Source organism: Pinus tabuliformis, chromosome 4_2 (genome assembly GCF_031772625.1).
Source record: "Pinus tabuliformis cultivar Carrire ecotype Pingquan chromosome 4_2, CPIR1, whole genome shotgun sequence".
NCBI classification, from domain to species: domain Eukaryota; kingdom Viridiplantae; phylum Streptophyta; class Pinopsida; order Pinales; family Pinaceae; genus Pinus; species Pinus tabuliformis.
In genome coordinates, this window is record NC_142304.1 from 1,060,987,212 (window position 1) to 1,061,002,746 (window position 15,535).

The following is a 15,535-nucleotide window of genomic DNA, read 5'->3' on the forward strand; positions in this document are numbered from 1 at the left end:
CAAATTCATCCTCTATCCTTATTCATAAAGGAAGTATATAAAAGCCAAAGGAGCTATTCATACTCCAATTTATTGGTCACCAAAGTCTGGCTACTATAAATTTAGTTGACAAACAGTGTTCATCAAAATCGCATGACTAGGTTGCACACATAAACTTCAATGCTAGCATGAATAGCTGAATCAAAAGAAAATATGATCGTTAACTTCAATGCTAACATGAATAGCTGAATCAAAAGAACATATGATTGTTATAAATTTTATATATACTATATACAAGCACTTAAACCTCCTAGACACACAATAGTTGGGAGGAAAACTGAGAAGTAATGACTTATAATAGAAATAAAAGATCCCAAGTAATGCAACCAGAATATGCAGAACCCAAATATTTGTAAACGTACATTCAATTCTCTAGAGAGTATGAAATGCCACAATCATCTACTTGAACATATTTGGTATGTCAGAAACTTGAATAAGAGTGGGAAGACATGGAGGATACTTCTAATTCAAATTTTCAACAACAAATGCCACCATCCAGGGTAGCATTAGCCGATCTTGTAGGAAATTCATAACATTCAACAAGAAATGTGACTTAGGAGAAGTTCTTTATCTTGACCACCACTTGCTTACTTCTGTCAATATCCAAACAACTTTTACTCATTATCATCTACAAACAATAATTTCTCTTTTAATCAGAAATATATATGTTACATTAAACTCAAAGCATGGCAAAGAGATATCTGATACAATAAACTATATGCATGACAGGTGTCTGAGACTAGTAATTCATCCTTTCTTAAGATGGAATTGAAATTGAAAATTAATTTGATGTCCATTAAGGACCAAATTCAGTTAAGAACCCCTTCATAACTTACTGAAGCAAGATCTAGTAAATCCCAAAATTCTATGCAAAGTTGACTATTGATTAACAGACAATAGGTTGATCAAATCAGGGTAAAATGAACATCCAAAAGCAAAAATTTATCCATGATAGGTTTTCCAAAAATCCATCTTCCACATTTCATAAGCATGACTCAAGTTCCACTATTCTAATAATTTCCTCCCCAGATGTTATCACAATTTAATTCAATCAACAAACTATCCAGGGGATGTTAAAATCTACAAAAAGAATGGACTAGAGAAAAGGAGATTCCATTTAAATACTAGTCTTAAGAAATCTTCCAGTGTCCTTGGGAAAGCATAAATGTCCTTCAAAATAATGTAGCATGGGAAAGGAAATGAATCCAAATACTTGGAGAACATAGGCATTCCATCAATAAATAATACAGACTGCAAAAAATCATATGCTTTCCGGTGCATCATTTCAATCTAATTGAAACAAAGTGAAGCATTACTTGCATAGCCATTATTGATTCCTCTAGACTACCCAAGACAATAATTGCTAGTAGTTGCTTCTTGATCAAAGAATTCCTTACATAGTTCTTCAAATTCTCCTATATTCTTAACACTAAGAGAAGTTAGTCATTTGAATTCTGATAAACATATCATACTGAAGAAACATTTATTATAGCTCAAGTCAAACTAGACTTCTATTCATGGTGTTTTGACAAAAACATAAAATTGAAAGGATATCAAAAACATAAAATTGGAGGGATATCAAGAACTAAGTTGTAAATGGGTAAGAGAGGTCCAGACCCATCCTTAGAATTTCACTAGGAAATTTTCCACCTTACTATCGTTATGCCACAAAACCACACAAATAAGTAGGTAATGATACAAGCAGAATATGAGAAAGAATGTAATTTATAGTTTATTCAATATGGTGAAGGTCAATACATAAAGCAGATCAATGTCCCATGTTACTAATGGTATCGATTTAGTGCATGCAAGAGGAGCAATTCAACGTACCAATTCACTTTGAGAGAAATGATCAATTTAAGTGCTAAATACGTCCAAAAACATGCGTTCCTATATCGGACATATATTTATTTTCTGGCATTATACTCCTGACTATTTAGAGGGGTTACTATTTTTAGTAGCTCTCACAATTGTGTATATCTAGACATTTGTGCACTTATTATTTTTAATAATATCCACTTTTAACTGTTACTATTAGAGAAAGTTTTGATTTTTAGGCAAGGTGATTGTTACTTCAAGAGGCCACGAATATGCAAGTTCAAATCAGCTTGAAGGAGGTGTTCTTATATGGAAGATGAATCAACTTTTATCTTGGTCAAATGGGGCATTTCATGGAAGGCGAAGATGGTCAAAGTATCATTTATTTTCAGTGTTTCTGAGGTTGCGTAATTACTGGATAAACTGTGTTTGTATGTAGTTCTTGGGCGCTGATTTTAAAGATTAGTTGTGTCAAATATTCCTCAAATTTTGTCTTTAAACATGCATAACCTTGAGAGTATTTTAGGCATGCTTAATCATCAGTTTAGTTTTCTTTCGCATATTATTGACATTTTTCGAGTAAATTTTTTTATTTTTAGTTTCCTGCATAAATTAGACTCAGTTTTTTATGGATTTTTTAATAGATAAGGGTTACTAAATTGGGCGATTTCCAGAGATATCAGCAGTTGTTAAATGGTGCATGTTGCTAAATTCAATGAAAACAATCTCAACTCATGCGCATGCGCTGCATTAAAGTATGAATGTAAGTATCTAAATCAGATTGAGTGTGTATGAAGGATAGGAGTTGAATATCATCACCCAACAAGCACGCACTTCATTCTAATTCAGGTTTGATTCATTTGTTATTCCGTGGAGTTCGGTGTGCTGTTTGAAGTGATAGTTTGTATGGTTATACATTAGAATGGTGCGTGGGAAAGAATCAACATCTTAGGTGAGGTGCGTGTTATCTTTCCAAAAAGATATATGTGCCTATGCCATTGCCAGAAAATTGCAGAGTTGAATTTTTCAGTAAAAGACAATAAATCTCAGGACAGCAAATTTGTCAGTATTCTACAATGTAAAACCAATAGTGAAGACTATATGTCGATCCAATTCACCACCAATAGTGAAGACTATATGTAGATATAATTCACCACCAATAATGTATGTGATGTATATGCAAACATAAATCAAAGGGATGTTCCAGTTGCAAAAAATAAATCATATGCTCGCATTGTCAACAGGTTTGGCAGATAAAGTTACAAAATTATAATGTCTACTCCTTCAAAAGAGGAAGATTGGTGATTAGATTCCAAGACCTTCATCACTCAGCCATTGATGAATACATGATGTCAATTCCCAATGGTTCATGGGGCAGCCAAAGGCAAGCTGAGACAAGTCAACAAGGGATGGATAATGTAACTTTATATTTAGACCCACATGTGCTCAACAATAGACATCCATAGAAAAGGAGGGGAATAAGACTAGTTTTGCAACAATAAAGAAGAAAATAAAACTCACACTACAGGCAGATAATGACAATAGACTCAAATTATTATATAGTCTAGTGACACAATGATTGCTCTCTTACAACACTCGAGAATGTAGAAGAGCTTTGGCCTCCGCTAGCATTGTTATTGTTGTGAGTTGTACTTGCATCACCCAACAAACATGTGAAATCTGATTGCGGTTTTGGAATGCCACGAATGCCTTGAAAAGTGTCTCTAATGGATTGGAGTGTGCCCACAATGTCCATCATAGTAGGTCGTCCTTCAGGAGAATCTCTTGTGCAAAGCAAACCCATGCTTAAGGATTGATTGAGGCAGCTAAGATCTTTATCTGCTTGAGTGCTTGTACTAGCGCCTCTCAATAAAGTCTTGTCCACCACTTCCCCTAGTTGATTTGGAAAATGGTTACCCACCCATTTCTGTAAGTTCATTCCTTGCACAAACATGTTGTCAATAGGCTTCTTTCCAGTGAGCATCTCCAATAACAATATTCCAAAGCTATAAACATCACCTTTTGTTGTGATATGCCCACCCAATCCATATTCTGCATTCAAACATTCTGGTCATAAGGTTTATAGTTCAAAATATTTAATAAAAATATGAAACTCATAATATTGTCTAAAATGCCATCTAGCTCAAATAATACCTGGAGGAATGTAGCCCACTGTTCCCTTAAGTGCAAGTGTAGAAGTGAAAGTTGAATCCTCACTATTTGCAAAATATATGGTTGCAATCCCGAAGTCTATTACATATGCTGTCAAATCTTCACCAAGAAGCACATTGTTTGGTTTCAAATCACAATGGATCACTTGCATGAAACAATGGTGATGGAGATATACCATACCTTGGGCAATGTCTATTGCTATATTCAACCTTTGAATCCATGTCAAACCACTTTCTACTTCACCATTAGGATATAACCACTTTTCTAAGCTTCCATTTGGCATAAATGGAAATATCAAAGCTTTCATTTGGAGGTCTGAATATGAGGTTATGACTCTAATCAAATTTCGATGCCTGACTCTACTCAAAACTTTGCACTCCTTTTTGAAATTCTTGTGAGCCCCTTCCCTTTCCAAATTGAGAAGCTTGATGGCAACCAGTGTCCCATCATTCAAAACGCCTTTGTACACTTTCCCAAAAGTACCCACTCCTAACAAGTTGGCGTGGCTAAATCCATTTGTTGCAATGATGAGCTCTTCATAAGAAATTCTTCGATGCCCCACATTTAAGGATGCGCCAGCATTAATAGGAATATTCTTCTTGTGATTTAGTCTACACAAGATTCCTATAACTGAACACAGTACAATAGTAACTACAACTGCAACAATAGGTATGACAACTTTTCTCAGATGAGAAACATTTTTATGCTTGTGAGTAGAGCACAATGACAAATTTACCCAAGGTCCACAAAGACCCGGATTTCCCATAAATGTCGTGGCATTAAGATTTTTGAAAACTCCACCTTTCGGGACCTCTCCTGAGAAGTTGTTGAAAGAGAAATTCAATTGGCTGAGCATTTTGAGATTTGCCAATGATGCGGGTATTCCACCTGACAAATTGTTGGAAGATAAATCTATATTTTGAAGACTTAAAAGTTCACCGAGTGAGATTGGGATTAGACCTTCAAGTGCATTGCAAGAAAGATTTAGGTATTGTAATTCTTTGCAATTTCCAAGCCCACTTGGAATATAACCAGCTAGCCGATTTGCAGAAATATCTATAGCTTGAAGCATAGTCATCTTACTTAGTTCCAAAGGCAAGTGACCCTCTAATAAATTGTTTGAAAGGTTGAAATAGAAAGCTAAATTTGCAAGACTTGCAACGGATGGAGGTATCTCCCCATTAAGCTTGTTGTATGAAAGGTCTAGCAATAATAAGTTCACACATTTCCCTAGATTTTCTGGTATTTTCCCTGATAACCTATTCATACTAAGATGTAAATACCTTAGTTGCTGAAGGTTAGCAATAGAATCAGGAATCCTTCCTAACAGATTATTGCCTTCTAGACTCAAAAGCCCTAATCATTGATGCTACCAATCCAAGTCTCACAACGAGACTATGCACAGTGGAATAATATACAATAGTAAATCTACTAGTGCACAAAATATAGATAACTTTTTACAAAAGCCCAACTTCGTTGTATTAATCAAATTGATAATACAATAGTCTAGGGCTTTTGTAGCAGGGATAATGGCCCTCATACATTCACTGATACAAGATACAAACAAATAGGGCTTGGTGTTTGCAATGACAACCACCAATCTACCTTAAACAAGGTACTCTGATCATCTGGTTGATGCAGTGCACTCTCTCGTCTCCCCTCATTCGTACCCTGAACACAGTTGCTTGGTCCTTCGGCTCCCGATCTACAACAACTCCAATCTACCTCTATCAATGAACCAAATCCATTAGGCCACTAAACTCAGCTCCACCTTCTCTCTCATTCACTGTTATTCCTTCAACACATCAACACATCGACAATCTTGTCGAGTTGTTCACAATTCTATTTTTGAACATCTCTCAACTGCCCACTACTGCTCCTCAGCCCTTTTGGAACTTTCTTCCCACTAATTTCTTCCTATGTTGCTTGAAGAAGACAAACTTAGGGTCGGAGGGCTTCCCACTATCACTGTCAAATGTCCTTCTCCAACAATGAACTTAGGGCATGGAGGACTCCAAAATTAATAAAAGGTACTACAAAATTATGAGAGCTACATAGCTTAAGAAATCCAAAACAAAAAATAAAAAGGAAATCCTTGAATGGTATAAGGCTTTTAGTATGAAAGAGATAGCAATCAATATAATAAATGTTTCCAATTTTAACATGAATGGGCACAAAATGCCAACAACACAATTGCCTCTATTCTTCCTTTTATTACTTGCTTCTATCGAGCCTAATGTTCTCAATTTGCTTAGCATTTTTCTATTAAATGAAACAAATCTTACAAACAAGTGACCAAACAAGAACCCAAGATCCACTTTCCTACATTTCAAGTAGGAACTAGGGAAAAACCTTGAGACCAATATTTGGTTCTTTATGGTCCCTGAAATTTTCTGATGTTTCTTCAACCCAAACCCAAAAATTTGGAAGGTAACAAGTAGCCTGTATGACCATATTATAAGTAGCATAATCATGCAGTATGTAGTCGCTGGATATTGATTCTTGTCACAAGGTGGAAAGGTGAAATATTGTTTCCCTATGGTCATCTTAGATGTTTTTTAGCTATGTTAACTTGAACCACTGCAAAACATAAATTTACATGAGTCTTCTCATCCAATAGATCGAAACAATTCTGAATAGTTAGATCACCTAACGAGTCATTCATAAGTAATGATTTAGTCTGAATGCCCATGTACTACTATGGATAATTACTAATTATTAATGGCAGGTAAATGTTGCATTGAAATAATGGCCTAGTTGCTATTGTATTCAAGAGCTTGCACATTAGAAAAGTAATATAACACAAATTCATCCTCTATCCTTATTCATAAAGGAAGTATATAAAAGCCAAAGGAGTTATTCATACTCCAATTTATTGGTCACCAAAGTCTGGCTACTATAAATTTAGTTGACAAACAATGTTCATCAAAATCGCATGACTAGGTTGCACACATAAACTTCAATGCTAGCATGAATAGCTGAATCAAAAGAAAATATGATCGTTAACTTCAATGCTAACATGAATCGCTGAATCAAAAGAAAATATGATTGTTATAAATTTTATATATACTATATACAAGCACTTAAACCTCCTAGACACACAATAGTTGGGAGGAAAACTGAGAAGTAATGACTTATAATAGAAATAAAAGATCCCAAGTAATGCAACCAGCGTATGCAAAATCCAAATATTTGCAAATGTACATTCAATACTCTAGAGAGTATGAAATGCGACAATCATCTACTTGAACATATTTGGTATGTCGGAAACTTGAATAAGAGTGAGAAGACATGGAGGATACTTCTGATTCAAATTTTCAACAACAAATGCCACCATCTAGGGTAGCGTTAGCCGATCTTGTAGGAAATTCATAACATTCAACAAGAAATGTGACTTAGGGGAAGTTCTTTATCTTGACCACCACTTGCTTACTTCTGTCAATATCCAAACAACTTTTACTCATTATCATCTACAAACAATAATTTTTCTTTTAATCAGAAAGATATATGTTACATTAAACTCAAAGCATGGCAGAGAGATATCTGATACATTAAATTATATGCATGACAGGTGTCTGAGACTGGTAATTCATCCTTTCTTAAGATGGAATTGAAATTGAAAATTAATTTGATGTCCATTAAGGACCAAATTCAGTTAAGAACCCCTTCATAACTTACTGAAGCAGGATCTTGTAAATCCCAAAATTATATGCAAAGTTGACTATTGATTAATAGACAATAGGTTGATGAAATCAGGGTAAAATGAACATCCAAAAGCACAAATCTGTCCACAATAGGTTTTCCAAAAATCCATCTTCCACATTTCATAAGCATGACTCAAGTTCCACTATTCTAATAATTTCCTCCCCAAATGTTATCACAATTTAATTCAATCAACAAACTACTCTAGGGGATGTTAAAATCTACAAAAAGAATGGACTAGAGAAAAGGAGATTCCATTTAAATACTAGTCTTAAGAAATCTTCCAGTGTCCTTGGGAAAGCATAAATGTCCTTCAAAATAATGTAGTATGGGAAAGGAAATGAATCCAAATACTTGGAGAACATAGGCATTCCATCAATAAATAACACAGACTGGAAAAAATCATGAAGCACAAAATCATATGCTTTCCGGTGCATCATTTCAATCTAATTGAAACAAAGTGAAGCATTACTTGCATAGCCATTATTGATTCCTCTAGACTACCGAAGACAATAATTGCTAGTAGTTTCTTCTTGCTTAAAGCATTCCTTACATAGCTCTTCAAATTCTCCTATGTTCTTAACACTAAGAGAAGTTAGTCATTTGAATTTTGATAAACATATGATACTGTAGAAACATTTATTATAGCTCAAGTCAAACTAGACTTTTATTCATGGTGTTTTGACAAGAACATAAAATTGGAAGGATATCAAGAACTAAGTTGTCAATGGTAAGAGAGGTCCAGGCCCATCCTTAGAATTTCACTAGGAAATTTTCCACCGTAATGTCGTTATGTCACAAAACCACACAAATAAGTAGGCAATGATACAAGCACAATATGAGAAAGAACGTAATTTATACTTTATTCAAGATGGTGAATGTCAATACATAAAGCAGATCAATGTCCCATGTTACTAATGGTATCGATTTAGTGCATGCAAGAGGAGCAATTCAACGTACCAATTCACTTTGAGAGAAATGATCAATTTAAGTGCTAAATACGTCCAAAAACATGCGTTCCTATATCGGACATACATTTATTTGCGTTCCTATATCGGACATACATTTATTTTCTGGCATTATACTCGTGACTATTGAGAGGGGTTGCTATTTTTAGTAGCTCTCACACTTGGGTATATCTAGACATTTGTGCACTTATTAATTGTATTACAGAAAATTACAGAAAATTATATTTTTAACTGTATTACAGAAAATTTTGATTTTTAGGCATGGTGATTTTTACTTCAAGAGGCCACGTATATGCGAGTTCAAATCAGCTTGAAGGAGGTGTTCTTATATGGAAGATGAATCAACTTTTAGCTTGGTCAAATGGGGCATTTCATGGAAGGCAGAGATGGTCAAAGTATCATTTATTTTCAGTGTTTCTGAGGTTGCGTTATTACTGGATAAACTGTGTGTGTACGTAGTTCTTGGGCGCTGATATTAGTTGTGTCTTTAAACATGCATAACCTTGAGAGCTTTTTAGGCATGCTTAATCATCAGTTTAGTTTTGTTTCGCATATTATTGACATTTTTCGACTAAATTTTTTTATTTTTATTTTCCTGCATAAATTAGACTCAGTTTTTTATGGATTTTTTTAATAGATAAGGGTCACTAAATTGGGCGATTTCCAGAGCTATCAGCGGTTGTTAAATGGTGCATGTTGCTAAATTCAATAAAAATAGTCTCAACTCATGCGCATGCATTGCATTAAAGTATGAATGAAGTATTTAATACTTTAATGAAGTATTAAAGTATGAAGTATTGAGTGTGTATGAAGGATAGGAGTTGAATATCATGACACAACAAGCACAACTTCATTCTAATTCAGGTTTGATTCATTTGAGTTCGGTGTGCTGTTTGAAGTGATAGTTTGTATGGTTATATATTAGAATGGTGCGTGGGAAAGAATCGGCATCTTAGGTGTGGTGCGTGTTATCTTTCCAAAAAGATATCTGTGCCTATGCCATTGCCAGAAAATTGCAGAATTGAATTTTTCAGTAAAAGACAATAAATCTCATGACAGCAAATTTGTCAGTTTTCTAGAATGTAAAACCAATAGTGAAGACTATATATCGATCCAATTCACCACCAATAATGTATGTGATGTATATGCAAACATAAATCAAAGGGATGTTCCAGTTGCAAAAAATAAATGATATGCTCGCACTGTCAACAGGTTTGGCAGATAAAGTTACAAAATTATAATGTCTACTCCTTCAAAAGAAGAAGATTGGTGATTAGATTCCAAGACCTTCATCGCTCAGCCATTGATGAATACATGATGTCACTTTCCAATGGTTCACGGGGCAGCCAAAGGCAAGCTGAGACAAGTCAACAAGGGATGGATAATGTAACTTTATATTTAGACCCACATGTGCTCAACAATAGACATCCATAGAAAAGGAGGGGAATAAGACTAGTTTTGCAACAATAAAGAAGAAAATAAAACTCACACTACAAGCAGATAATGACAATAGACTCAAATTATTATATAGTCTAGTGACACAGTGATTGCTCTCTTACAACACTCTAGAATGTAGAAGAGCTTTGGCCTCCGCTAGCATTGTTGTTGTTGTGAGTTGTACTTGCATCACCCAACAAACATGTGAAATCTGATTGCGGTTTCGGAATGCCACCAATGCCTTGAAAAGTGTCTCTAATGGATTGGAGTGTGCCCACAATGTCCATCATAGTAGGTCGTCCTTCTGGAGAATCTCTTGTGCAAAGCAAACCCATGCTTAAGGATTGATTGAGGCAGCTAAGATCTTTATCTGCTTGAGTGCTTGTACTAGCCCCTCTCAATAAAGTCTTGTCCACCACTTCCCCTAATTGATTTGGAAAATGGTTACCCACCCATTTCTGTAAGTTCATTCCTTGCACAAACATGTTGTCAATAGGCTTCTTTCTAGTGAGCATCTCCAATAACAATATTCCAAAGCTATAAACATCACCTTTTGTTGTGATATGCCCACCCAATCCATATTCTGCATTCAAACATTCTCGTCATAAGGTTTATAGTTCAAAATATTTAATAAAAATATGAAACTCATAATATTGTCTAAAATGCCATCTAGTTCAAATAATACCTGGAGGAATGTAGCCCACTGATCCCTTAAGTGCAAGTGTAGAAGTGAAAGTTGAATCCTCATTATTTTCAAAATATATGGTTGCAATCCCGAAGTCTATTACATATGCTGTCAAATCTTCACCAAGAAGCACATTGTTTGGTTTCAAATCACAATGGATCACTTGCATGAAACAATGGTGATGGAGATATACCATACCTTGGGCAATGTCTATTGCTATATTCAACCTTTGAATCAATGTCAAACAACTTTCTACTTGACCATTAGGATATAACCACTTTTCTAAGCTTCCATTTGGCATAAATGGAAATATCAAAGCTTTCATTTGGAGGTCTGAATATGAGGTTATGATTCTAATCAAATTCCGATGCCTGACTCTACTCAAAACTTTGCACTCCTTTTTGAAATTCTTGTGAGCCCCTTCCCTTTCCAAATTGAGAAGCTTGATGGCAACCAGTGTCCCATCATTCAAAACCCCTTTGTACACTTTCCCAAAAGTACCCACTCCTAACAAGTTGGCGTCGCTAAATTCATCCGTTGCAATGATGAGCTCTCCATAAGAAATTCTTCGATGCCCCACATTTAAGGATGCCCCAACATTAATAGGAATATTCTTCTTATGATTTAGTCTACACAAGATTCCTATAACTAAACACAATACAATAGTAACTGCAACTGCAACAATAGGTATGACAACTTTTCTCAGATGAGAAACACTTTTATGCTTGTGAGGAGAGCACAATGACAAATTTACCCAAGGTCCACAAAGACCCGGATTTCCCATAAATGCCGTGGCATTAAGATTTTTGAAAACTCCAGCTTTCGGGACCTCTCCTGAGAAGTTGTTGAAAGAGAAATTCAATTGGCTGAGCATTTTGAGATTTGCCAATGATGCGGGTATTCCACCTGACAAATTGTTGGAAGATAAATCTATATTTTGAAGACTTAGAAGTTCACCGAGTGAGATTGGGATTAGACCTTCAAGTGCATTGCAAGAAAGATTCAGGTATTGTAATTCTTTGCAATTTCCAAGCCCACTTGGAATATAACCAGTTAGCTGATTTGCAGAAATATCTATAGTTTGAAGCATAGTCATCTTACTTAGTTCCAAAGGCAAGTGACCCTCTAATAAATTGTTTGAAAGGTTGAAATAGAAAGCTAAATTTGCAAGACTTGCAATGGATGGAGGTATCTCCCCATTAAGCTTGTTGTATGAAAGGTCTAGCAATAATAAGTTCACACATTTCCCTAGATTTTCTGGTATTTTCCCTGATAACCTATTCATACTAAGATATAAATACCTTAGTTGCTGAAGGTTAGCAATAGAATCAGGAATCCTTCCTAACAGATTATTGCCTTCTAGACTCAAAAGCCCTAACCTTTTAAGTTGCCCAATTTCCATTGGAATGTTTCCTTGTAAATTGTTCCCTCCCATATATAACCTTTCCAAGTTTTGAAGATTTTTTAGTGTAACTGGGATTGCTCCCGAGAAAGAATTAAGAGCTAAAGAGAGAAGTGTTAAATTCGTTAAGTTACCAACCTGTGGAGGTATTTCCCCTACTAATCTGTTAATTTCCAAGTTTAAGTAGTAAAATTTCCTAGAGAGGTGACCCACTGAAGAGGGCAAACGTCCAGTAAGATGATTAGCGCTTAAATCTAATTGTTGTAGGGCGGAACAGTTAGTAAGAGCAGTAAGAATGGGCAAGTCTGTAGTGCTGCTGCTCACCAGTTGATTGCCACCTAAGAAGAGTACTTGGAGCTGCGTCAACTTACCCAACTGGATTGGCACCATTCCGCCGAGCTGATTCCCACTTAAGTCTAAGAATTGAAGGTTGGTACAGTTGAAGAGGGATGCAGGAATGCTGCCACTCAACTGATTAAGTGCCAGATGGAGTCCCTTCAACCGCATGCTCTTGCGACACAACTCCATGGGAATGCGACCAGTCAACTGGTTTTCACCGAGACCTAACGTTCCAAGATTGGTGAAGTTAGAAAAGGAAGACGGGATTTGTCCCGACAGATGGTTGTCACTCAACAGAAAGGCGTTGTGATGACCCATCTGAATCCCGGGAGGGTACACTTCCGTGAGGGTGGTTGATATGTTACCCGAGCAGGCAGGGATTCTACCCGTCAGGTTGTTAGAGAATAAAGTTAGGAACTCTAACCTGGGGAGATCGCATATTAGTTCATAGGGAATGTTCCCTATGAGTTTGTTCCGGGCCAGAGAGATGGCTTGTAAGCTACGGCAGCGGGCAAGAGTGGGTGGAATAGAACCTTGGAGTTGATTCTCAAACAGGTAAAGCTTCTTTAAGCGAAACAAATTTCCCAATTGATAGGGAATGTGACCATGAAAAGTGTTATTGCCAAGGTCGAGATTCCTAAGAAAGGAAAGATTGCCGAGAAGAGGAGAGATTGTACCTTGCAATTCCATAGATGAAACATTGAGTGAAACCACTCTCTGTCTGTGGCGACTGCATATGACACCTGTCCACTCGCAGAAGGAAACATTGCGTTTCCACGTAGCGGCTAACGATTGCCATGGATCGTAGGTGATTGCAGAGAGAAATGCAAGGAGAGCCTCTTCATCGGAAGCATTGCCGAGATGAGCATGCCTGTGGTCTGACAACTGAAAGGCGGAAGAAAATATGAGTGGAGTGGGAAAGAGAAAGAGGAAAGAAGAGAGGAAAAGTAATGTGCATAAAAGCGAGGGAGCGTTACAGATCTGCATCTTTCTACTGGTCTCACAGGAATGGGAATGGTTTGAGTTTCTTGGTTTATTTATAGGAATTAATGAATGTTTCTTCGAACACTAAATGCATTGCGCGCTGATAAAGATAGAAATTCAAACCGAACAAATATTAAAAAGCCTAAAGTCCTCGGAGACGCTAATTTTCCACAACAGAAGAAACGCACATTGGTAGTCTAATTAATAAAATAGCGCACTTCGATAAACCACTGTCTCGTCTTTTACATAAATTCAAACGTCACACATGAGAAGGCGCTAATTTCGTGATAGGACACTGGGAAGCTATATTTAATATGCCCATTAATTGTTCTATAAACTGAGAAATAAAAAATAGCACTGCGATCAAGCTGGGAAATAAAGGTTGCCCTAGAAAAATAGCACTGCAATAAACTTTACAGTTTACAGATGGAGAAATCTTGTGGAAATTCTTAGGTGGGCCAATTTTTAAATATGACTTTACGCATGGCCAATTTTTAAATATGAGAAAGTCCTCCATGACGCTAATTTTTGTGACAGCCCACCGCACTTGGATAAAAAAATTTAAAAATAAGAAAAGTATCGTGCTACTTTCATATTAATGGGACTTATCTTACACTTCAAGAGACGTATCTTACACTTCAAAATACGCCTTGCAAATGGAAAATCTTCTAAAGGAATTCGGGATTCCTAATTTTCAGAAGAAGCTTATTATTTCTTAAACGAAATCAATGAATGATAAAACATTGTTTCCCTGGTTACTTTTAAAAAATAATCTTTAAAATCATCTTTTTTGAAGTTTAAACTTATGTTTTATTTTAAATATTTAGGTAGTTGTCAAATCTTTAATTTTATAGGAAAACATCTTTTAAAACACATGTTTAACTAAGGTAATTTAGACACAAGTTATCACAAGTAGTATAGCTTATAAAAGAGAAGCTAGTTGTATAGATCCATCTTAATCAGGAATCTAACAAGAGGGATTAAATCTTTTAAGGTGGAAATCTCTTTTAGATCGAATATTTTGACAGAAAAAAATGGACACATCAGATTTGATCCCTCTAGAAGCCTAATAGATCTCTCTCTGTACCATATGTAATTTTTCATTGTTTAAATTACAGTTTTGAATGTGTAAATAGTCTTCAAAATTTATTTCGGAAATTGGATTGTGTACACTACAAACTTAAACTTTGTAATTGGAACACATCTTTGCTTGATTTCAAACAAAATTGACCAAAAAATATATTTAAAAAAGAGCCACAATGCCACTACTTAAAACGTTTTAGCCATTACAAAAAAAAATAAAAATATTGCTTTCTATGATGTATATATAGTTTCTTTTTTAATCATATATAATATATACCCATGTAAATATTTTTCTTGAAATATTTTATCTATGGGCTATATTGTCTAGATTAAAATGATTTTTTTGTTATTAATATTTTTTTAAATAAATTTAAATATTAATTAACTCTCTGTTTTCAATATTAATTAACTCTCGAGAGAGAGGATGGAGCTGGCGTGACCACACCCTGACACGGGGTAGGCCCTCTGCAATACACCTGGTCTCCCTGGCTACCTCTCACTTCAAACAGGCCCATCAGGCCCCCACTATTGCTACCCTAGCAGAGGTCATTAGAGTAGCCCAGCTGTTTCCTCGGTTCATTGAACAAGAGGATGCTATGTATCTCTATAGAGAAGTCACTTTGGGGGAGCTAGAGGCTGATCTGAAATGGTTTAAGAAGGACAGGAGCCCAGTAGAGTTCTATCTAGATTTCTTTGACTTACTAGGACAAGATCTGCTCAAGGTTATTGAGGACTGTAGGATGACAGGCTGTATGCATGGGGCTATCAACTCCACCTTCATTACCCTCATCCCCAAAACTGACAACCCATCATCTTTCAATGATTTCCGACCCATATCCCTGTGTAATTGCATATACAAAATCATATCCAAAATCATTGCTAACAATCTCCGCCCCATCCTATCCG

The 15,535-nt window shown here is 35.8% G+C and overlaps 2 protein-coding genes across 2 annotated transcripts; both read right to left on the minus strand.

The window, feature by feature from the left end:
- Positions 1-3,181: 3,181 nt before the first annotated feature.
- LOC149173270 (receptor-like serine/threonine-protein kinase At1g78530) lies at positions 3,182-5,379 on the minus strand. Its single transcript, XM_089427899.1, has 2 exons — positions 4,012-5,379; positions 3,182-3,909 (listed from the first exon to the last, which is right to left on the minus strand). The coding sequence occupies exons 1-2, from the start codon at positions 5,294-5,296 to the stop codon at positions 3,422-3,424; spliced, it is 1,773 nt and encodes a 590-aa protein (XP_089284025.1). The 5' UTR covers positions 5,297-5,379; the 3' UTR covers positions 3,182-3,421.
- A 4,487-nt stretch (positions 5,380-9,866) lies between these two features.
- Positions 9,867-13,673, minus strand: LOC149173271 (uncharacterized). The gene is made up of 2 exons (XM_089427900.1): positions 10,822-13,673; positions 9,867-10,719 (listed from the first exon to the last, which is right to left on the minus strand). Exons 1-2 carry the CDS (start codon positions 13,547-13,549, stop codon positions 10,265-10,267), a joined length of 3,183 nt encoding a protein of 1,060 aa, XP_089284026.1. The 5' UTR covers positions 13,550-13,673; the 3' UTR covers positions 9,867-10,264.
- Positions 13,674-15,535: the final 1,862 nt, after the last annotated feature.